This window comes from Scyliorhinus canicula, chromosome 9 (assembly GCF_902713615.1).
Source record: "Scyliorhinus canicula chromosome 9, sScyCan1.1, whole genome shotgun sequence".
Taxonomy (NCBI): Eukaryota; Metazoa; Chordata; class Chondrichthyes; order Carcharhiniformes; family Scyliorhinidae; genus Scyliorhinus; species Scyliorhinus canicula.
Window position 1 is genome coordinate 168,140,440 of NC_052154.1, and position 23,335 is coordinate 168,163,774.

At 44.6% G+C, this 23,335-nt stretch overlaps 1 protein-coding gene and 2 long non-coding RNA genes across 5 annotated transcripts in view; 2 read left to right on the plus strand and 1 right to left on the minus strand.

The window, feature by feature from the left end:
* tmem9b (TMEM9 domain family, member B) overlaps positions 1-12,916 on the minus strand; it is a 73,747-nt gene extending 60,831 nt beyond the window's left edge. The window contains exons 1-2 of the mRNA XM_038808147.1: positions 12,776-12,916; positions 59-150 (exon numbers count right to left, since the gene is read on the minus strand). Of these exons, the coding sequence (XP_038664075.1) occupies positions 59-150; positions 12,776-12,865 (182 nt within the window). The 5' untranslated portion in view covers positions 12,866-12,916. The remainder of the gene's footprint in view (positions 1-58; positions 151-12,775) is intronic.
* LOC119971882 lies at positions 12,470-19,374 on the plus strand. Of its 3 annotated transcripts, none has more exons than XR_005461938.1 (3): positions 12,470-12,537; positions 18,835-18,989; positions 19,077-19,374. It is a non-coding gene; the product is annotated as an uncharacterized LOC119971882 (long non-coding RNA). The 3 variants fall into 3 exon arrangements; XR_005461937.1 differs by lacking the exon at positions 12,470-12,537 and adding an exon at positions 12,938-13,035; XR_005461936.1 differs by lacking the exon at positions 12,470-12,537 and adding an exon at positions 12,946-13,002.
* Positions 19,375-22,560: 3,186 nt separating this feature from the next.
* LOC119971883 overlaps positions 22,561-23,335 on the plus strand; it is a 47,090-nt gene continuing 46,315 nt past the window's right edge. Inside the window, exon 1 of the long non-coding RNA XR_005461939.1 lies at positions 22,561-22,733. This is a non-coding gene — a long non-coding RNA (uncharacterized LOC119971883). The remainder of the gene's footprint in view (positions 22,734-23,335) is intronic.

The window sequence follows — 23,335 nt, forward strand, 5'->3', positions numbered from 1 at the left end:
ATAAATATAATAGCTGTTTTTTAAGAAATTCAATATTCTGAGACCGAAGCCTACTTACCAATCCTTCTGTGATACATTTTTGTTATAAATGTGACCTGCGTTGTCTTTGTATGGTGGACAAATGCACTTGCACCTGATATCTTCAAAATTCTGTAATAGAACAGATGAATATTTAAACCACCAACAGTACAGCTTTCTGCACACTGATTTATAACTATTACATAAGCTCTGTACAAGGACCAGGAAGCAGGAGGAATAGATTTCTAATAATTGGTAGATGGATTTGAAGGGAATTTAGTCTCTCTCTCTCTCTCGCCCCCCCCCCCTCCTCTCTCTCTCTTTCTCCCCTCCCCCCCCCCCCCCCCCCCCACCCCAATTTACAACAAGTATTTGGATATGCATTTACAGTGCCATAATCTATAAGGCTAAGAACTAGAAAGTTGCAATGAGGCTTGATTCCTCTTTATTGGCTGGCACAGATATGCTGGGTCAAGTGGCTGAAATCTGCAAGATTCTATGATTCTAAACTAGTCAAAATGATTTACCTTTAACAAATTCAAGCTAGTTTTCATTTACTAACTGGTATTTTTCCATGTGCCACTTAATTTTAGCCCAGATTAATGTGTCTAAACATTTGTCAACCACCAGAATTGGGCAGATTGGCCTGTAATCCTTTCCCTCCTTTTTGAACTGCTTCTAACGCCACATCCATATCCAAGTAAGATTGTGAACAGTCACTCCACAACTTTCACCCGTACTACCCTCGTGCATCCAAATTGGACTAGGCGACTATTCTACTTTTGAGTATTGCCAACCTTTTTAGGTACCTTTTACTTTATTTCTCCACGACCACTGTGACACTGCCAGCATCTCTTTAGTGAAGTCAGCTGAAAAGTACTCATTTATACCTCAGCCATGCTCCCTGCCTCCACAAAAGGATTGCCATTTTAGTCCCAAATCGTCCTATTGTTTTACTATGTATATGTTTCTAAAAGACTTTGGGGTTCCCTTTTAGGTTACCTGTTTTTATTCTCATATACTTGCTTCTCTCATTTCCCTTTTTCAGTTCTCCCCGACATTTTTATTCAGCCTGATTCTCTATTCAATTCTGAACATTTATCACTTGCCTCTTTTTTCAGTTTCTTTTTAACCTCTATGGACAGGATTCTCCGTTCCTGAGGCTAAGTGTTGATGCCAGGGCAGGATTCGTGGACATCCATGACAGAAAATCTGCCACTGCACCTGGACCAATTCAGCGACCGTAGAGGGACTAACACCGGCGCCATGTGTAACACAATCGATTCCAATGGGAAACAGTGCGGGATTCGGCAGGTCCCTGATTGCGACTCGGGAGGCTGACAAGCTGCAGCCACATATACACATTACGCTCTCCCCATACACACATCCCAGCGAACAAGATGGCACTGGTTGCACTGGAGCATCCATCCCGCTGATAGGTCGGCTGGGGCCAGAGGGCACCTAGGGGGGTGCTCTGTGGGGACACCCCTATGGCCCCAAGTTAGTGGGCAGTCAGCAGCATGCACGGCTGCCTTGGCAGCCGCGGCAATGGCGCTCCATGCCCAACCACCCCGCCCCACAGCCCCGATTGTTAAAAGCACAAGTGAATCTCGCCGGGAATTTGCCTGAATGGAGGCAGAGCATTGCGGAGGCCCCGGAGAATACCAGGTCAGGTCCGCTAATGATACGCCAACGGTGTTTACTGTAGTGTTCTGAAATGTATTGTCACCGCTGTTGAGGAACCGGAGAATTGCGATTTGGCGTGAAACCGGCACCCACCACAATTTTGGTGACAAAACCGATTCTCTGCTCAATTGTGTTTCCCGATTCTGGCATGAGCCATCGGAGAATCCAGCCCCTATCTTTAATTACCTGATTAGCTCTAGATTTGAATACCTTTTCTTTCCTCATGGGAATATGTTTAGCTTGTACCCAAACCATCTCTTTGAAGGCCTGACTTTTTCTAAAAGTAGGGTTGGAAGGGTTACAAAGTTGATCGGATTAAGGCCAGGAAAGATTTAAAATATAAATGAGAATTTTAAATTAAAAGCATTGGCATACTGGGAGACAAATTTTCAGTGAGCAGAGTTTGATGGGTGAGGAGAACCTTTAGGTTATGATGCAAGTTGCAGAGATAAGAATGAGCTGAAGTTCATGAAGAGTAGAGGACGAGTGGCTGATCAGGAGAGCACTGGAATATTTTTGGAGTGGTATAAGGACTGAATGATAATTTCAGCAGGAGATGGGTTCATGTAGATGACATTAGAGATGGAAGCAGGTAATCTTTATGATGGAGGGATTTGGAAGCTCAGCTAGCAATCAAATAGGATGCTGAGGTTGTGAACATTCTGATTCAGCTTGAGATGATAGCCAGTAATGAGTTTGTGGTGGAGGCCCAGGATGGCGGTTTTGTTCTGGAGGAAACTAAGATTTATCCAAGACTGGATGTCGGACAAGCAGTCTGCTAACATGGAGATTATTCAGATTCAGAGAGGTTGTGGTGAGATAAAGCTGGATATCATCTGGATATCTGTAAAATTGACTACATGTCCTCCAAATTATTTTGCTGTTGAAAACATGTAGAAAAGTACAGAAGGGAGTCAAGAATAGATCCTAATGTGTATTCCATAGATAATGGTTCAGAAAACGCAAGAAAAATTGAAAATCCTCTGGCTGCGATTGAACAGTTAAGAATGGAACCAAGCAAGGCATGTACCATTGTGCTAGACTAGAGATCGGGCATCAAAGGACAATGGCATAATTGACCCTGTCAAAGACCAGAGAGACTGAGAAGGAGGACAGGAATATAGACCACCAAGAGTGTAAAATTAGTGATGTTTATTAGGATTTGTTGTACGAGTACAAATCAATATGAAGATATTCAAATATGGAGTTGTGGGAAGAGGAAATGTTTGGGAATCGATGACAGGCTTATGGACTAGGTTAAGATAGGGTGGTGGTTTGAAAGGACAGGAGTTGAGGGTGGTACTTTTGAGGACAGTGGCAGTACCATGCAAAGGTAGATTTGCCAATCTTGTTTATTTATTACCAGCAGGTTGCAAGTGCTGGTTCCAGCCCCTGAAGCAGCTTTTATTAATAATAATCTTCATTGTCACAAGTAGGCTTACATTGCAATGAAGTCACTATGAAAGCCACTAGTCACCACATTCTGGCGCCTGTTCAGGTACACGGAGAATTCAGAATGTCCAAATGACCTAACAGCACGTCTTTCTGGACTAGTGAGAGGATTTTTTAAGATAAAGATAGATAGTTGTTTTTTTTTAAGAATAAAGGGATTAAGAGTTATGGTGTTCAGGCCGGAAAGTGGAGCTGAGTCCACAAAAGATCAGCCATGATCTCATTGAATGGCGGAGCAGGCTCGAGGGGCCAGATGGCCTGCTCCTGCTCCTAGTTCTTATGTTCTTATGAAACCGGAGCAAACCCACTGTTATGGAAGAGGTGTTTTCAGAACCCCAAAATGTATCATGGAGTTCAACCAGCCCCACCTTTAATGGATTGTTGCTTTTGAAGCACACGGCTTGTTCCCCAGGTGTAGTATTACAATTATGGGCACGTGGTTTTTAAAACGAAACAATGTTTATTCCATGAACTCAGATTAACCTTTTAAATAAACATTGGATCTCTTACACCCCTTATTTCAAAGATAACCCTGAAAATAATACAATACTACCCAATCCTGCAAACTGTTCCTTTACACATCCAAACGACTTAACAAATCCTTCAAACAGACGCACATAGATTTGTATTCAATACTGAGACCTTTTTAGAATTCCGATTTCACCAAAGGATTGAGATAGTCCTTCATGGCAGTGATCACCAGCAATGCAGCTCACAGCCACACCCAAGCTTTCTTCAAACTGAAACTAAAACTCCCAAAAAGCAGAAGTGAGATCAGCTCCCCCCTTGTGACATTACTTCAGTAATATGATCAGCTTCATTTCTTAAAGGTACATTTCTTAAACATCCAATTCTTAAAGGCACTCTCATGACGCCCATGTAGACATGGGGAGAACGTGCAGACTCTGCAGACAGTGACCCAGCCGGAATTCGAACCTGGGATCACAGTGTTAACCATGCTAGCGTGCTGCCCAATGGGTAGGAGAGGGAAAAGAGATTGGCCAGCTCAGGGGAGCAGATAAGTTGTAAGGTGAGGAGGTGTCTCCTCCTGGATGCATATTGCTACAATTATGAACTATTTACTCGTCTTTTTGATGGTTGACTTCAGAGATTGCCTTTAGATACTGCCGGTTTGGTTGCTTTGCTCCTGTGTGATCCAAAGGGACCTGAAGTAAGCATTAGGCTTCTGATTTGGATAGGCAATTCCTATTTCGGATGCATAAACTGGATAAATACAGGGAGGTGTAACCAATAGGCTTCGAAGAAGAAAAAAGAGGTTGAGAAGGGGTGATGGTTGCAAAGACAGTGGAGTTGAGGATGGTATTTTTGCATGGACAGCAGCAATTCAGGAAGGCCTTCTCCGTCACCATCTCAAGGGCAATTAGGGATGGGCAATGAATGCTGGCTTTGCCTGGGGCACCCACATCCTATGAATGAATGAATAAATAAATATAGGAAAAAATTGGTACTGTATTTACACTAAAGGGTGTATTTGCCTCACACAATATTGGATCTGTCAGCGCTTGCTTATTTCAAGAAAAGGGCACTGTGCAATCAAATCTCTTAAGATTATGTTTTTTTGACTTCTGTGCTCCCATTAAATTCGCAAACTCCCATGATTCTGAGGCACTAACTAGATTATCAAGATTCAAAATGTCCAGCATCCTCCGTTGTTATCAACTCTGTAAGAAATGCAAATTGCAGTAGAATATGAAGAAATTAAAGTTATTTGGTGCCTGTCTAAACAACTGCAAAATAATCATCCAGAATTGATCAGACCAATCCTTGCAGTGTAAATTCGGGAGAAAAATTGTGAAAAAGGAGAATTAAAAATATTTTAAAAAACAGCTGCTGCATAAGCCAATCAATCAATCGCAATCGGGAAATTACAAACAAGTTAAAATGAAAGCAAAAGCTACTAAGAATGAAGCAACTAAGCACATAGAGAGCTAGGCAAATCACACCAAACTAGCCAGTGGAAGGAAAACAAAAATACTCATACTATACAGCCATTTCAAAAACACACTTATTTAGATCACATTAGACCCTAAGACTCAACTCCAACATCTGAGAAGAGACTACGACAGAGATTGTAAGGGAAAGAAAAATGCATATGGCATTTACCAATCAAAGGTAAAATAAATAAAGCAGTATTCCTGACATGGCAATAAATATTGACAATTCTCTTCAGAAATTCTGATTATTCATTTGCTGAATTATTGGGTAAACCACTGAGACTTTCAAGCCAAATGGTTCTTGATTTAATATTAGGCTGTATACTATTATTGCAGCAAAAGTTATCACTAATAAAGTCCAACAATCTTTCTTAAATAAATTAATTCAACATCTATGTTTCCCGGTAGAATATCTAGTCTCCGAGTGGCACAGCAATTGGTATTTGGATATCCTCTATGAACTCTGCACTTCAGAGATGCCTGAATAATCTGGAAGAACGGCGTGCCATTGGTTGCCATGCTGTCAATTTCCCAGAGGTGCACACTGTCCTCCAAAAGACGCACTAATGACATAATTATCATGGCATCAGTTTGCTTGGGCCAGCACAAATCCTCTGCAAACAAGTAAATTGTAACTTTCTCAGATTATATAAATCCTACAACTGTCGAATCATGGGGATGTGGCCAAAAGGGTTTTGAGCTTGTGGGTTTAAGTAATCAGTAACAACGGTGCATCCATTTTCTGGGGAGAGTAACATGCTTTGCAGTACCATCACACTGGCGCATATACCGTCTGAGAATTTTTCTTTTAAATATATTCAGTTAAATTTCAAGGCAGGGATTGCTTTTAGCTTAAAGTAACATGAAGACACTGCGGGAAATGGAAGTTTAATTTTTAGAATGTGAATGCACAAAACAGAAATTTGGAGTAGGTCCATGGGGCACATATGATGGTGGCCAGGATGGGTAGGTTTTTTGAAGGTGTGGAGGATAGGTGTGGGCAGTGCGTGGGCGGTGCACGGGTGGGCCTGTCCGAAGTTGGAGGGATTCCGGAGGGGGTTTGCTGACATATTATGTCTGAGGTGTTGAGCGTGAAGGTGGCCCCGAGTCCAGAAGTGGCAATTTTTGGAGTGTCGGAAGACCGGGGAGTCCAGGGGGCGAGAGAGGCCAACTTTTTGGCCTTTGCCTCCCTGGTACCTCGGAAACAGATCTTGTTGGAGTGGAGGGACCTGGGGCCACTCAAACCGGGGGTTTCGGTGAGCAACCTCACAGAATTCCTCAGGTTGGGAAAAGATCAAGTTCGTCTTGAGAGGGACTGTGGCGTGGTTTGCCTGGAGATGGCAGCCATTCATCAACTACTTTGAAAACAGTTAAGATGTCAGCAGTGGGGGTGGGGGTGGGGGGGGGGGGGGGGGGGGGGTGGGGGTTAAAAAGGAGGTGGGGAGATGGAGGGCAGTGAGGAGGGTTGGTGGAGTGTTAGATATTTAAGTATTTGTTATGTGTATTCCTGCTTTTTAATATGATTGTGTCTGATATATATATATACATATATATACCTCACTAAAAATATATATTTTTTTAAATTTGGAGTAGATTTAGTTCAAATTAAATTCTAAACAAATCTTTATAGTTCAGTAAGAAATAAACAATTCAGGCTGCTTATATGATTGTAAAAGATTGGTATTTACCAAAATATATCTTTAACAAACTTTGAATAGATTTTTATTTTAATGGTTTTCAAAATGAGGTTTCAGGTGTGCAAACAAGGAAAAGCAATTATTTTACTTCACAAATGCTTACAATCCAAAGAGTAGTCAGGGGTAACCAATTGGGCATTTAACTTAATTTCAAAAGGAATCTTTATATTCCAAGAGCTTGTTTTCTTATTCTTCAAAAAAAATCACAAATGTGAATGCTAAAATGTTTTCGTTTGTTTTGTTTCTTATTAGAGAAATGTTGGGATTATTTGAAAGAACAAGCTGCAACGTTGACAATAATATCATGTTTCTTTTTATTGGAAAGGCTGGAACTGTTCTTCCATTTTTGTTTTGTATTAAAATGTGAAATAAGATTACACTCAAGTTACTTTTATGTTTAATTTCAGATTATTTTTATCTTTAGGCAGTTGCTCAGTTTCCCTCTCCACAGATATTGCCAGAAAATGCTGACATTTTCAAGTATTTCCTATTTTTATTAATGCTGGATTATTTGTTAGATGAAGATAGCGACAACAATGAAACAAACTTAAATCTGATGGATGCAGTAATTATGTTAATACGCAATCAAAACATATTTGAGAGAGTAGTTTTTTATCAAGATAAGTCACGATTTTTAATAATGTAACTGCACAATATTCCAGCTGTAGTTGAACCAATAACAGAAATTGAGTAATATTTCTTTGCTTTTATATCCAATTCCCATCTCCCCCTCCCCAATATTCCTGGGATACATGTTCTTCACCCATCAGCATTTCTGATATTCTATCATTCCCAAATAAAAAAATATCTACATGTCAAAGTGATCTCTTTTTTTTCTGACTGTATTTTGATTATGTGTTTTGGAAAACCCTATGATGACAAGTCAGACTTCTTACCTACTTTCTCTTAAAGTTCCAGTTCTGCTTTCCTTTTCCATGTTTGAAATTTTTTTCTGTATTATTGCCTTCTATATTCGTTGTGTGTATCTTTAATTTAAAAAAACTAAAAATCCATGTTACCTCTCAATTTACCTTTGGAACTTCAAACTTGGATGCATCCAAAGACGCGCAGTTATGTGGATTGGCCGTGCCAAATTGCTACTTAGTGTCCAAGGATGTGCAGGTTAGGTTACAGAATTGTGGAGTGGACCTGGGTAGAGTACTCTTTCGGAGGGTCGGTGCAGACTTGATGGGCCGAATGGACTACTTCTGCACAGTAGAGATTCTAACCTATTTAATTTTAGTCAGAATTTATAGAGATTCTAACCTATTTAATTTTAGTCAGAATTTATCATAGCTACATATCAATCTCACATTTAATTATCTCCCACAGCTGATCCTAGTTTTTTTGTAATGGACATTTTATCCAAATATTTCCCTAACGCTGGTGTTTACAATAATCTACTAGAAAGTAGATAAATTAGTATTTGGTGCATTCAAAATGCAGCTGCTCAAGGAGTGGTGCGGGAAAGAGGGGTTCCATTTCATGGAACACTGGCATCAGTATTAGGATAGAAGGGATCTGTGCCGGTGGGACGGTCTCCACCTGAACCAATCTAGGACCAGTGTTCTAGCTGAAAGGATAAAGAGAGTGGTGACAAGAACTTTAAACTAGCAAATGGGAGTGGGGAGGGGGAAGAGAAGGGAAGGGTAAAACAACAAGAAATATAATGGTTAATGAATGGGAACCAATGCAGCAGGTCAGCATGTGAGGAGAAGGTAGAGGTTAATAGGATGAACAGGCAGGGACAGACTAATGAAGGGAAAGGAAAACATTAAAAAATCAAAACGTAAGGTGACCGTGGGAGTGAAAGTTAGGGGTGTGGCGGAGTGTTATCAGAGATTAATAAAGGAGGTCAGAATGTATGAAAAGCATCGTGCACAAGAAAATCCTGCAAGGGAAAGACAAATCAGTAGGACATATTTAAAAACCTTATACCTAAATACATACAGTATTCGGAATAAGGTCAATGAGCTGATGCACAAATAGAGACAAATTGGTATGATTTGGTGGGGATTCCTGAAATGTGGTCTCAGGAGGACCGGGACTGGCAGTCGAATGTCCAAGGGTACTCACATTCCGAAAGAATAGACATAACAGAACAGGGGGTTGGCTTACTTTATTGGTTAAAGATGACATCAAGGCTGTATTAAGAAATTATATTGGTACCAGGGGTCAAAATGTTGAATCAATCTGGGTGGAAATAAAAAACAAGGGCAATAACTCCTTGGTAGGACCAATTCGCAGGCCCCCCGAACAATACTTCCAAAGCAGGTCATAGTATAAACCAAGAAATAATGAGGGCTTGTGAGAAGGGCACAGTGGTAAATATGCGTGATTTTAATATGCATATTGATTGGACTAATCAAATTGGAAAGGGTAGCATTGAGGGAGATTTCATAAGAGAGTATGAGGGATTGTTTCTTAGAACAATATGTTATGGAGCCAACCAGGGAGCAGGCTATTTTATATTTAGTATTATGCAATGAAAAAGGGTTGATAAATAGTCTTATCGTTAAGGATACTCCTGGAAGGAGTGATCACAACATGCTAGAATTTCAAACAGGCCTGTGGAAAGAATTAGCCCAAGTAGACTGGACACAAATAATTGAGGGTAGAACAGTTGAGGAACAATGGTGGATATTCAGGGAGATATTAAATATCTCTCAATTAAAGTATATTCCTGAGAGGAAGAGGAATTGTAAAAGGAAGAAAAATGTTCCATGGCTAAACAAGGAGTCAAGGAAGGCATAAAGGTAAAAACTAGGTCATAGCATAGTGCAAAAGCTAGTGGTAAGCTGAAGGATTGGGAGAACTTTAAGGTTCAGCAAAAGGCTACTAAAATAAAATCAAAAGAGCTAAGATGGACTATGAAAGAAAACTAGCAGAAACATAAACACTGATACCAAAAGCTTCTCGAAGTATATAAACAGGAAGAGAATAGCTAAAGTAATTGTTGGCCCTTTAGAGGAAATACTGGTGAAGTAATAATGGGGAACACAGAGACAGCAGAGGCACTGAAGCAGTATATTTTGCCTCTGTCTTCATGGTAGAAGACAATCAAACTTTTCCAAAAACTACAGTTTATTTGCAGAGGAACTTGGTGCAATAACCATCACTATGGAGATGATATTGAATAAATTAATGGGATTAAAGGCAGATAAGTCTCTGGGACCTGATGGCCTGTACCCTAGGGTATTAAGGGAGGTGGCAGCAGAGATAGTGGATGCATTGGTTATGATATTTAAGAATTGCCTGGATTCTGGAAGGGTCCTGGTTGATTGGAAACATGTTAACGTGTTGCCCCTATTCAAAGAGAGAGGGAAAAAGTAGGAAACTATAGACCGGTTAGCATGACCTCTGTGGTGGGGAGTTGCTGGAAACAATCATGAAGAAGGAGATGACTGAACATTTGGAAAGACAAAGCTCAATCCACCATTGCCGGTATAGTTTTATGAAGGGCAATCCATGCTTTACAAACTTGCTTGAGATCTTGGGGGACATATCCAGCAAGGTGATAATGGGAACCTGTGGATGTGGTATATCTAGACTTCCAGAAGGTGTTTGACAAGGTGCAACATAAAAGAATGGAGCAAAAAGTGAGATCGCAAGGGATTGGGGGTAGAGTACCAGATTGGATTGAGGGTTGGCTGACTGACTGAAAGCAGAGGGTCGGGATAAATGAGAGCTTCTCTGGCTGACAAACTGTAACTAGCGGGGTACCACAGGGGTCAGTCCTTGGACCTCAACTGTTTATAATCTATATAAATGATCTCCAAGCAGGTGCAGAGTGTGAAATACTAAAATAGGTGGGAAAGCAGGCAGTGAAGAGGAGATAAAGATTTTACAGACAGATATAGATTGGCTAGGAGATTGGACCAAAATTTGGCAGATGGAGTTTAATGTAGATAAGTGTGAGGTTATCCATTTCGGTCGAAAAAATAGAAAGGTAAATTATTATCTAAATGGAAAGAAGATTCAAAATGCTTCTGGGCGGAAGGATTTGGGTGTCTGTTCATGAATCGCAGAAAGATGGTATGTAGGTGCAGCATTTAATTAAAAAGGCAAATAGAATGTTAGCATTTATTGCAAAAGGACTGGAGTTTAAAAGTAGAGACGTGTTGTTGCAATTATATAGGGTGTTGGTAAGACCACATCTGGAGGACTGTGTCCAGTTTTAGTGCTTATTTGAGCAAGGATGTCGTGGCATTGGAAGCAGTTCAGAGAAAGTTCACCAGCTTGCTTCTGGGGATGAAAGAGTGCAAAGAACAAAGTAAAGTACAGCACTGGAACAGGCCCCTCGGCCCTCCAAGCTTGTGCCGACCATGCTGCCCATCTAAACTAAAATCTTCTACACTTCCTGGGTCTGTAGCCCCCTATTCCCATCCTATTCATGTATTTGTCAAGATGCCCATTAAATGTCACTATCGTCCCTGCTTCCACCACCACCTCCGGCAGCGAGTTCCAGGCACCCACTACCCTCTGTGTAAAAAAAACTTGCCTCGTACATCTCCTCTAAACCTTGCCCCTCTCACCTTAAACCTATGCCCCCTAGTAATTGACCCCTCTACCTTGGGGAAAAGCCTCTGACTATCCACTCTGTCTATGCCCCTCATAATTTTGTAGACCTCTATCAGGTCGCCCCTCAACCTCCGTCATTCCAATGAGAACAAACAGAGTTTATTCAACGCTCCTCATAGCTAATGCCCTCCATACCAGGCATCATCCTGGTAAATCTCTTCTGCACCCTCTCTAAAGCCTCCACATCCTTCTGGTAGTGTGCCGACCAGAATCAAACACTATACACCAGACATAAGAAGAAATTGAATAGTTTGGGCTTATACTTACTGGAGTTTAGATGGATGAGAGGGGATTTTATCGAAGTATATAAAATACTAAAAAAGATTATAAAGTAAACGTAGACCAAATGTTCCCCCTTGTCGGGCAATCTGGAACGAGAGGTCGCAATATAGTTTGAGAAGCAGTAGATTTAGAACTGAGATGAGAAGGAATTACTTCTCAAACTTGCTGCCCCATAGTGCGGTGGAATCAGTCATTAAATGGTTTCAAGGAGTTAGATATATTTCTGATAACAAAAACAGGTTAAGGGGATATGGGGAACAGGTAGGGGGGGGTGGATTTGAGACCCAAATGAGATCAGCCATGAACTGATTGAATGGCAGAACAGGCTTGAAGGGCTGAATTGCCTATTGCTGCGCCTAATTCCTATGTAAACTATACAGAATATGTTTTCAATGTTACACATCAACACTCGGGCACATAACAACTCTCATGTTTTCATCTGTTCTTTAGTTAAAAAGTTATATTGAGCTGTAAACGGCACACGGGGCATCAGTCACGAGACACCGCTTGTGATTTCCTGTTTGAAATTTGCTGTCGAAAAATCAAATTCACAACCGGGGAACCACAACAACTGCGCCAGGGAGAATTGTTTTCTCAGAAATTAATTATTAATCAACCAGTTTAATAAAATTAGCATTTGAATCCCAACAAAGTGCATTGGAATCCGAGCAAAGTAAGCACATCTATCTAGAATTGCCATCTTAAAATCAAGTCTGCTCTGGGTCTTAAAACGATTTTAAGCACGTAATTACGCTCAAAAATAATAAACTTGGAGAGTTGTCAACAACGGCATTCATGGGAGAAAAACACACAATGGCGATCATGATCCAGGAGAGTGAGCCAGCCTGCAAACTATTTGAATGAAGGTAGTTGTGAGAGGACTGTCTCTGCCAATTTAAGGAGTGAGACAGGGCGGCACATTCATTGACTAAACATGTAGGTTTCCGCCCCTCTACTCATCACCTGTTCCAGTTCAGACTGGAAGGGCCTCGGGGCCGGCCGCCCACCCCGCCGCGCTCCCGGCAGCAGAAGATTGTGTTGGGCCGGCCGGGAGCTGCGGCTGCATCCGCCAACGGTCAGCCCACCCCGCCCCTCACTCCGTACCTTGTTGTCCTCCTCGTTCGTCGCCAGCGCAAGCAGACAGAGCAGCGACCAAAGGGACAGGACAAGGCCGCAGCCACAGACACCCGCCATCACTCTGCTCCGCGCGCCCCCCCCTCCTTCCCGCGCCGTTGTCAGGGCTGTCTCCTGGAGACGGCGTTTCCCTGGTAACCGGCGGCCGGGCGCCGCCATCAACGGCTAAGGCCTGTCAGTGCGAGCGATCCTGAACGGTAGTTTGTCTCTTGAGAGGCTGAATTGACTCGGTTTATCTTTTATTTCCTCTTTATTGTTCGGGTGAAGCAAAGGGGAGAATAATAGGCTCGTGTTGTTTTCGCCTCTTATGTTATGCGTGTACATTAATTGGGTTATTATCCTAGAGTCAGATTGGGGTGCTCTTTCCAAGGGCTGGTGCAGACTCGATAGGCCGAATGACCTCTTTCTGCACGGTAAATTCTATGATACCGATTGCAAATTGCTTTTATATTTGAACATGCATCAAATTCAGTCGGAGAAATCAACTCTTACTTCGTGAAACTTAACAAGTACATAACATGAGTGGACCATTTCGTAAATGGATCCACATTGCGGAGGTCAGGGATTTCAAGACTTGTGCAACAGCGAAAAGGCAAGCCAACATTTATATTACACAGGTCTGAAGAGAGATACGACTTAAGCCTATAGGGCACAGCAGACAGATCAAAATGTACAGCAAATAGTGCAGGTCATTCCCACTGGAGAAAACATAAACCTGGAAATTATCAATTCAAAAGTGTAAGCAAAGCACAGACTGTCCAATAATGGCAAGTGTAATTTTAGAAATAAACAAGGGTACTATATAGGGAAGAAAAATGTAAATTCACTGCAGTTCATAACTTGGGTATGAAATGTTGGTTAATTGATATGAGTTGTTGCCTGATTCAACACAACAATATATGAACAACAAACATCCTGCCGTTCAAAATTGCTCGCAGGCAATATATATATATCGAAAATATATTATTTTTGTTTGATGTCAGGTTGGCTTGTAGTATCTGTCCCAGATATTGCAACAATGAAAAAATATTCTGTGAGGAAAATCGTACTTCACTGAGACGCAGATGTTGGGTGCGATCCTACGGAAATGTTTCCAAGTGTGGGAGCGAGCGGAAACAGCCGGGGGTTTCCTGACGTCCGACCCGGCGAGGCTGTCACTGGTATCAAACATTAATTAGGGGATTTAATGATGCCCCACGGGCTTCATGCCAGAAAAGACTGTCCCACCTGCTAATTGACCTCGACTTCGCTTGGCAGCTCCCTGCAAATGAGGGGGAGCACCTGTTAACCTAATCCTGCAGAGGAAAGCCCAAACAGCACACAGCTATGCCACCATGCAGACCAACCCACTGATTCAGGGATGTCAACCTGGCCAGACTGTTGGATGTGGTGCAGTCCAGACAGTACACTCTGTTCCCCCGAGGGGGTCAGAGGGTCAGCTGCAGGGCAGTCAGTGCCACCTGGGAGGCAGTGGCTGTCAGCACGTGGAGTTTCACCAGGAGGACCGACACCCACTGCTGCAAGAAGCTCAACGACCGCCACCGGACCACTGGGTGAGTTGGCATCGGTCCCCTGGCATGAGTCCTGCCTGCCATTCCTACCCATGCCCATTGCCAGTGCGAACACCTGACCCTTCCCATAGCTCCATGGTGCATGAAGCGTGCGGCTCAATGTCCGCTCTGTACCCGCAGTAGTTGTCCACAACAGATTGGAAAGGACCCAGATGGGCGGCAGGGTGCCGGACCTATGAGGAATAGGCTTGGCAATTGCGGGGGTGTGGTCGAGGACAGATTGGTCACTGACATCAAGATTGGCCTGCGTGCAGAAGTGAGCATCTACTGGCCACCATGCAGATGACCTGTCACATGAGTTCATGGCAGACATTTTTTTAAAATTTTTATTCAAGGCATTTAATATATATACACAGAATACAGAATATCAGAAGGACGACACATCAACCCAATAAACAACCACACCCTCCAACCCCCCTGACACCAACACCCTGCTTCTCCCAACTTTCCCATTTTAACCCCCTTGCCCTCCCCCCTAAAAACCCCCTCCACCTTGCTGACCCCTTAATTCTCCTTGAAGAAATTGATGAACGGTTTCCAACTCTGTGCAAACCCCTCTACCGACCCCCGCAGAGCAAACTTGAACTTCTCCAACCTCAGGAATTCTGCTGGGTCGCTCACCCACACTCCTGCTTTCGGAGTCCGCCAGCCCTACAACATCCGTCTCTGGGCTATAAGGGAGGCAAAGCCCAATACATCGGCCTCAAGCCCCCCCACACCCCCGGACTCCCGGGTCTTCTGACACACCAAATGTTGCCACCTCCAGACTCGGAACCACCCCCACACCCAAAACCTCGGACATTATGTCTCAGAACCCCTTCAGTCTTGGACAGACCCAGAACATGTTGCCGTGTTTCATGGGCCGCCCACGCACCACCCACGTCTATCCTCCACCCCTGCAAAGAACCTACGCATCCTCACCACCGCCATGTGGGTCCTGTGTACCACCTTAAACTGGATGAGGCTCCACGTTGCACACGAAAAGGACGGTTTCACCCTCCACAACGTCTCCTCCCACCTCCCAGCCCACACCTCCCCACACAGCTCCTCCTCCCACTTACGCCAAATATCCTCAGTCGGGGGGCCCTCCCTCTTCATCAATTCCTTATAAATATCCGACACCCTACCCTCCCTTATCTCATCCTCCGATAACAGCTTGTCTTGCAACATCATTGCATATTACCGCAACCGGTCCACAGCAGACGCTATCTCACTGGCTCTGCAATCAACACTCGAACACCTCAACAACAAGGGTACCTATGTCAGACTGCTGTTCATAGACTACAGCTCCGCCTTCAACACCATTATTCCAACAAGATTAATAAACAAACTCTGCAATCTTGGACTTGACCCATCCCTGTGCAGCTGAATCCTCGACTTCCTCACCAACAGATCGCAATCTGTCAGGATAGGCAACAGCACCTCCTCCACAATAGTCCTCAACACCGGAGCCCCACAAGGAAGTGTGCTCAGTCCTCCTCTGTACTCCCTATACATACATGATTGTGTTGCAAGATTTAACTCCAACTCAATCTATAAGTTTGTGGATGATACGACTGTGGTGGGCCGCATCTCAAACAACGACAAATCAGACTACAGGAGGGAGATAAATCACTTGGTTGTATGGTGTACCGAAAACAACCTCTCTCTAAATGTTAGAAAGTCCAATGAACTGATCATCGATTTCAGGAAGCGCAGCACAACACATTCTCGTCTGCATCAATGACTCCAAAGTGGAGATGGTCGATAGCTTTAAGTTCCTGGGGGTCACCATCACCAACGTCTGTCCTTGTCCACTCATGTTGATGCAACAGTCAAGAAAGCCCAACAACGTCTCTACTTCCTGCGGAAGGTAAAGAAATTTGGCATGTCTGCATCGACTCTCTCAAACTTCTACAGATGTGCGATAGAGAGCATCCTATCTGGCTGCATCGCAGCCTGCGTATGGCAACTGCTCGGTCCAAGATCGCAAGAAACTGCAGACTGTGAACTCAGCCCAACGCATCACACAAGCTTGCCACCCCGACATTGATTCTGTATACACCTCCCGCTGCCTCAGGAAGGCAGACAGCCTTATCAGAGACTCCTGCCACCCAGGCATTGCCTTCTTCCAGACCCTTCCATCAGGCAGAAGGTACAGTAGTCTGAAGACTTGCACATCCAGATATAAGAACAGCTTCCCCACAGCTACAAGACTACTCAATGACTCCCCTCCGACTGATCTGTTCTCTGTAAGAATGCTGTTCATGGTACCCTATGCTGCTCTTGCTCATGTATTTGCTTTGTTTTGTCGATGTATCATTTGTCAATGTTCTCTTGTGTCTACTATGTACGTAATGTGTACATTGCTTGGCCGCAGAAACATAGTTTTCACTGTACTTGTGACAATAAATCAAATCAAAATCAAAAATCAGGTGGCAGCCCCAGGAAGGATGGCACCTCTATCCTCACGAAATCCCCCACTTGCAAGTACCTGAATCTGTTCCCCTTGGGCAGCTCATAAAATTCCTCCAACTCCTCATGCCCTACGAATTTGCCCCCCTATAAACAAGTCCCTGAAATACTCAATCCCCACCTGCCGTCATCCCGGAAACCCCTCATCCACCATGGCCAGCACAAACCTATGATTGGTGCAGATCGGCACTCAACCACACATCCTCCAGCCAAAACGCTGCCTATACTGCATCGCCGCTGGGCTTACAGAGTGCCTGGCCAGTGAGAATGGCAAAGGCGATAACAACAATGCCCTCAAACATGTTCCCCTGCATGATGCTGCTCCACCCGCCCCAGACAGGACTCTCCTCCATTGCCACTTCCTCACCATCGCAATATTCGCCAGTCAATATATATCAAATTTGGCAATGCCAGCATGCACCCCCCCCAACCCCCATTCTAAAAAAGTCCACCGCGCCCATGTGGCCTTTTCTGCCCACAAAAACCCCAAGATCAGCCCATTGACTTTCCTAAAAAAAAACTTAGGGCGTAATTCTCTGGAAAGATTTCAAAGCGTGGCAGCGAGCGGGAATTGCCGCGAGCTTCCCGGCGCTCGGCCGGCAACACTATTCAACATTAATTGGGCCACCTAACCAGGCTTCACGGGCTTCTCGCCGCAAATGAAGGCTGGCCAGCTGATTCGCTGGGGCCACGCATGCCAGCCCCCCCCCGCTACCAAGGTCGAGCAGCACTTAAAAAGCTCTTGCTCAGCCAATCCGAGCCAGCTCGCAACAATCGCACCAAGAATACCAACCCCAAGAGCCAGGGATGCAGACCTGGGGATGCTTCGAGACACTGTGGAAGCCAGGCGGAGTGTCCTGTTCCCCCGAGGGTCCAGGAGGGCCAGCCATAGGGCAGCTAATGCCGTCTGGGATGGGGTGGTGGCAACAGTGAGCTCGGGGACTGTGACTAGGAGGACTCGCTCCCAGTGCAGGAAGAAGGTCAATGACCTACACCGTGCAGTACAAGTGAGTAGATGCCATTGCTGCGCCCCGGGGCATGAAGAGGGTGTCCAGCAATGAGAGCTCTTAAAACTGAATAGCTAGGAAGCCACTAGAGTACGTTTACATTAGTTAGTTTATTAAGGATTGAGATTAATTATAGAAAATATACCCGGTAATCATTATTAACCATTAAACCTGTATTTTAGGACATAGCAGTGATAAACTCTGGCTACAAGCAGTCGCCACAACGCTTGATGGGATTTAGGCTAGCTAACTTGCTCATGTTTTTGAGACACACAACATGTGGGTCAGCAGATTACATAGTGGACTGAGTGAACAAGTTTTATCAGTGGCCCTCAATATCCTCTGAAACAATCCATGAAGTAAAACAGAAGCCAGTTCTGATATCCTGCTCCTCTGAAACTATCCATGGAGTAAAGAGGATGCCAATTCTGACATCCTGTCCCTAGCTGGACAGGATCTGAGGGCAATATTAGGATGGGAAAAACAACTTAAAATGGACACAGAACCTTGGTAAACAGCAGGTGACAGGATGGAGTTAAATCATGGGTTGGTCACATTTTTATTGGATAGTTTTAACATGACAGCTTCAGGGATTGGAACAAGTCCATCTGGGGTGAGCTGTTGATTTTTGGAAATAGTATAATTGATGTGTTTTTCTCAGTGTTCAGCAGATCGATTTTGGTATTATCCAGGTCCATCTCTCGAGTACACAAAATTAAGCTTGGGTTAATAAAGCCATCTTAACCAGGTTGTGTGTCTGCTCTGTTTATTAAGCCAAGGCCTAACAATGAGGGAGGAACCCCACGTAAAGGCTGGCTTAATACTCAGGCCTTGGAAAGACTCCTACAGGGTGTCCACCCCATCCCCTTCAGCCCCCCAACCCTTCCTCCACACCCTCCCCCCTTCAACACCCCCAACCCTTCCTTCACCTCCTCCGCCCCTCCCACCACGGTGAACCGTGCGTGTGGATAACAATGCCCTCTCTGTATCTCCTCAGGAAAGCTCTCCCATGATCGCTGGGAGAGGCCCAAGACTGGCGGTGGCGTGTCAGACATCAGGATCCTTACCACATTCGTGGAGCGTGCCCTGGAGTGACCAGTGTGGCCGTGGACAGGGCGGTCACCAATGCAGAGGTTGGCAGATGCCGCAGAGGTGAGAAACCACCGGAGGACCTGTCAAACGTTATTGCCTTACTGACTGCCCATCCCTTCCACTGACCACATGTCCATTCTCCTGCAGGTCCTCCAGCTGATGGCACCAGCACATCCTGAGTGGCACCCTCTCCAACCTCTCAGGGGACCATCTCGGAGGAGAGCTCCAAGGATTCCACCGAGAGCTCCGAGGATGTCACAGCTGTCATCCCCACCCTCCACCTGAACATATACACGCACCTCGGTGGGAAATGTTAGTGGTCAGGCTTCTGGGGCATAATCTGGGCACATTCAGAGAGAGATATCAGTGTCACTCCAGCAGATGCATAGCCGCTTGAAGGAGTCCCAGAGGCTACGGGCGCAGGAGGTGTCAAGCCAAGTTCTATCTATGCAGTTGGGCCCAGAGATACCTGAAGCTCGTCCCCACCACACTAACAGCGACTCCCCTAATCTCCTTTCTTGCCCTCTGGTATAGATCGTGAACACCTCACACTTTCCGATGTTCAATTTATATCCCGGAAACCGGCCTAATTCCCCCAAAATCTCAAAAATACCCCAATGCCGCCCATCAGGTCCAAGATATCTAATAACAAATCATCAGCATATCGTGAAACCCAATTTTTGGCACCCTCCACCACCCCCCATCCCACTCAATCCCTGTTCATGCCATTCTCCCGCAGGATCTCCATCCAATGATGGCAGTCCATCTGCGGTACCACCCTCCCGGGTGTGCAACCCCTCCACACCATCCAAGAAAACGCCTCAGAGGAGAGCTCCAAGGATGCCACCATACACAGCGCAGAGACACACACGTTAGTGGGCAAAAGTAGTGGGAAAGCTTTTGGAGAACAATCTGGTGAGCTCCACAGATGCACATCAGGTGGAGATAGGAACATCCAGGGGGGACAGCAGTCAGGGTTCTGCTGTACCCCAGGACCCAGCTGGGTCCCAGTCAGAAGCTTAGCGTCTGGAGCAGGTTACCCTGGAGCTGATGCAGACATGAGAGTGCGGCCTGTTTCTAAAGTGGAGTTACAAAGTGGAATGTCAGCGACACTCCAGCGGGTGCTCCGTTTTCCTCCCATAGTACAAAGATGTGCCATGTTAAATTGCCCCTTAGTGTCCAAAAGGTTAGGTAGGGCTATGGGGATAGGGCGGAGGCATGGGCTTAAGTAGGGTGCCCTCTTTAAGGGCCAGTGCAGGCTCGATGGGCCGAATGGCCTCCTTCTGCATTGAAGGTACTCTATTCTATTCTCACTCCTCTCTCTCCCCCTCTGGCAGCTCCCCCAGCAGCAGACTTCCAAGACAGGAAGAATCATTACCTGATAGCCACACCAACACAGAGAATAGCAGAAGAGTGAGAGAGCACCTCTTCCCCTTCTTCAGAAATGTAGGCCAGCGAATCCTCCCCTTGCCTCATTTTAGGTCACAGAAGCGGAAGAGGCTGCAACAAACAAACATTAGGCCTTCAGGCATTGTGCAGCCAAAGAACGAGCAGTCAGAAGACACACCCTACACAGCCACTTGAGAATATTTTGTTTATTAAACAGTCAATAGTAACAAAGATTTGAAAATCAACTATGTAAGCTGTACCTACACCTCAAGGACGGCAGCAGTTCAAGAAGGCAACTCACCACCACCTTCTAAAGGCAACCAGGCATGGGAAATAAATGTTGGCCTAGCCAGCAAAACCCATAAATGAATTTAAAAATTCCACATGCCACACTAACCATTAAACAACAAGAAAACATCACTGTTCCACATTGATTGGAATACAAAGCTGTATCAGCTAATTTTCACAAACAAAACACACGGTATCATCCCTCTCAGGTTCCTCAACAGAAATGGAGGATAAGCCTGAGAATATGTTATTTGTCCAGAACGTTGTCTTCAAAATGACCTGTCCATCAATGTATTACTTGGTCCATGTATCAATTCCATTTTCCATACAGGAAGTGCAGATGTGCAAGCCCTCTCACACGGCACGATCTCACCAGAACCAAACCCTGGCATCCGCATATATTCCAGTGGCACTCAAGGTGCAATTAAACATCCTTGACTTCCAGCGTGTTTAACCTATGTTGACGTGCCAATTGTATGCAACACTCACTACACCAGCAACAAAAGCATCAGCAATCTATAAAAGCATTTTTTCAACGGCATCATTAGGAGGCCCATCAGGTTCCACAGTATCTTCTTGCTTCAAACCTGATTGCCTTCTGGACTCATACATCACCCTATATCCAGTGTTCCAGGACCCGGGTATCTTAGAAAAAATTGTCCTTCTTTCCAGCTACAGAAAAGGAATGAAACAGCAACAGCAGCTTCCAGGCATTTGCAGCCACCATCAGGAGCAAGCAGCAAACACAACCTGCAGCTGTGAAGTGCTTACATTACTAACACTGCCAATTTCCTATTGGCGATAGTCTTCAGCTATGTGGCCAGCAGTCAGTGGGGGTTAAGGTGACTTTCAACACATTACCAAGGACAAGATTCTGTCCTGGGGAGGTTCAGTGGGACAGACAAGCAGAAGCTGGAGTTGCCCCTGGTATAGGTATACATGATTTGTGTGTGTGGCGGGGGGGGGGGGGGGGGGGGGGGGGGGGCACGTCGTACCTGTGGGTGCTGAATTGGCCACGGTAAATTGCCCCTTAATTGGAAAAAGAAAGACTTGGGTACTCTAAATTTATTTTTTTTAAATAAGAAAAAAATATATTGTGCCCAATATTTTTTGTTAAATCTGGAAAGAGTTTGTCAATACTTACTTGAGTGCTGCTTAACTGCTTTAGAATACAGTGTTTACTGATTTAGTTAACTCCACCATCGCCTAGTAACAGCTGGCCTTTTAGACTGGCCTTGTAGACCAATTGGGCTGGATTCTCCATCCCGCCGCGCCAGATTTCTGGTTCAAAAAACCAGCGGGATGCTCCGTTTCGGCGGCTGGTCAATGGGGTTTACCATTGTGGGGCAGCCCCACGCCATCAGAAAGCCCCCGGGCTGCTGGCAAAATAGAGCACCTCGTCGGCGGAGAATCCAGCCCATTAACTCTCACTGAGTTAGTGTGAGACTTACCTTAATAACCTCTGAGGGGAGACTCACTGTGAAAACCAAACATCATTTGTTGCAGTAAACATATGTAAGTGAGCTGGAGTCTGATCAATTGTTGCTTTGTCAAATTTCTAAGAAATCTAAATTACACAAAAGAATACAAAGAGGATGCAGTTATGGATCTGCAGATTGTCTTAGATCGGTATTCAACTTGAGAAAAATGAAATTGAATACTATTAAATATATTTTGTGCATGTGCCCAAAAATATGGAGATTTTCTGATCAGACCGCATTGAGAGCACTTTTTCTTGTTGCTCATCATGTCACAAATAAATATATTCTGAGGGCGGCACGAGGCACAGTGGTTAGCACTGCAGCCTACGGCGCTGAGGACCCAGGTTCGAATCCTGGCCCTGGGTCACTGTCCGTGTGGAGTTTGCACATTCTCCCCGTGTCTGCGTGGGTTTCACCCCCCACAACCCAAAGATGTGTAGGTTAAGTGGATTGGTCACGCTAAATTGCCCCTTAATTGGAAAAAAATAAATAATTGGGTACTGAAAAATTAAAAATATATATATATATTCTTGTACTGAAAAGGTTACAGAGAAGAACAACACAAGCAATCCAACATTCAAAGGGAAAGCTCTGGAGAAAGGTTAACAAAGTTCAAACTTTACAGTAAGGAAAGAAAGTGCTTCAGGTGGGACCTCATTGCAATATATCTATAGTAAACAATATGGATAAGGTAAATCTAGATTATTGCTTCAAAGTAACAGTGAAAATAGGACAACAATAAGAATAATGAAAAGCATGCATTGAATCTCCAATGGCCTCGCTTGCAGTTGGAGAAAACAATATGGAGTAGATTTTCATCTTCAGTGTTTGAACAGGAATCTGGTAGGCCAGATCACACACCTTTTACAGAACTTGCGTAAATGTTATTCCATTGATGTTGGACCTGGAAATCTAGATGAAATATGAAAATCTACCTTGTGGTTTTTGTTATTGCAACAGGTAGAGCAGGCATTTTCATAGTGGGGGTCGCAACCCGCGGGCGGGTGCCAGGTGGGTCGCGGAGCCATCCATTGCAGCGTTCCTGATTGTGGGAATTCACGCGCAACAACCAGCTTGTAACAATGCCGGCTGTGAGCGGTTTTAAAAATGATGGCAGCGGGGTGCATGTGGCACAGTGGCTAGCACAGCTGTCTACGGCGCTGAGGACCTGGGTTTGATCCCGGCTCTGGGTCACTGTCCATGTGGAGTTTGCACATTCTCCCCGTGTCTGCGTGGGTCCCACCCCCA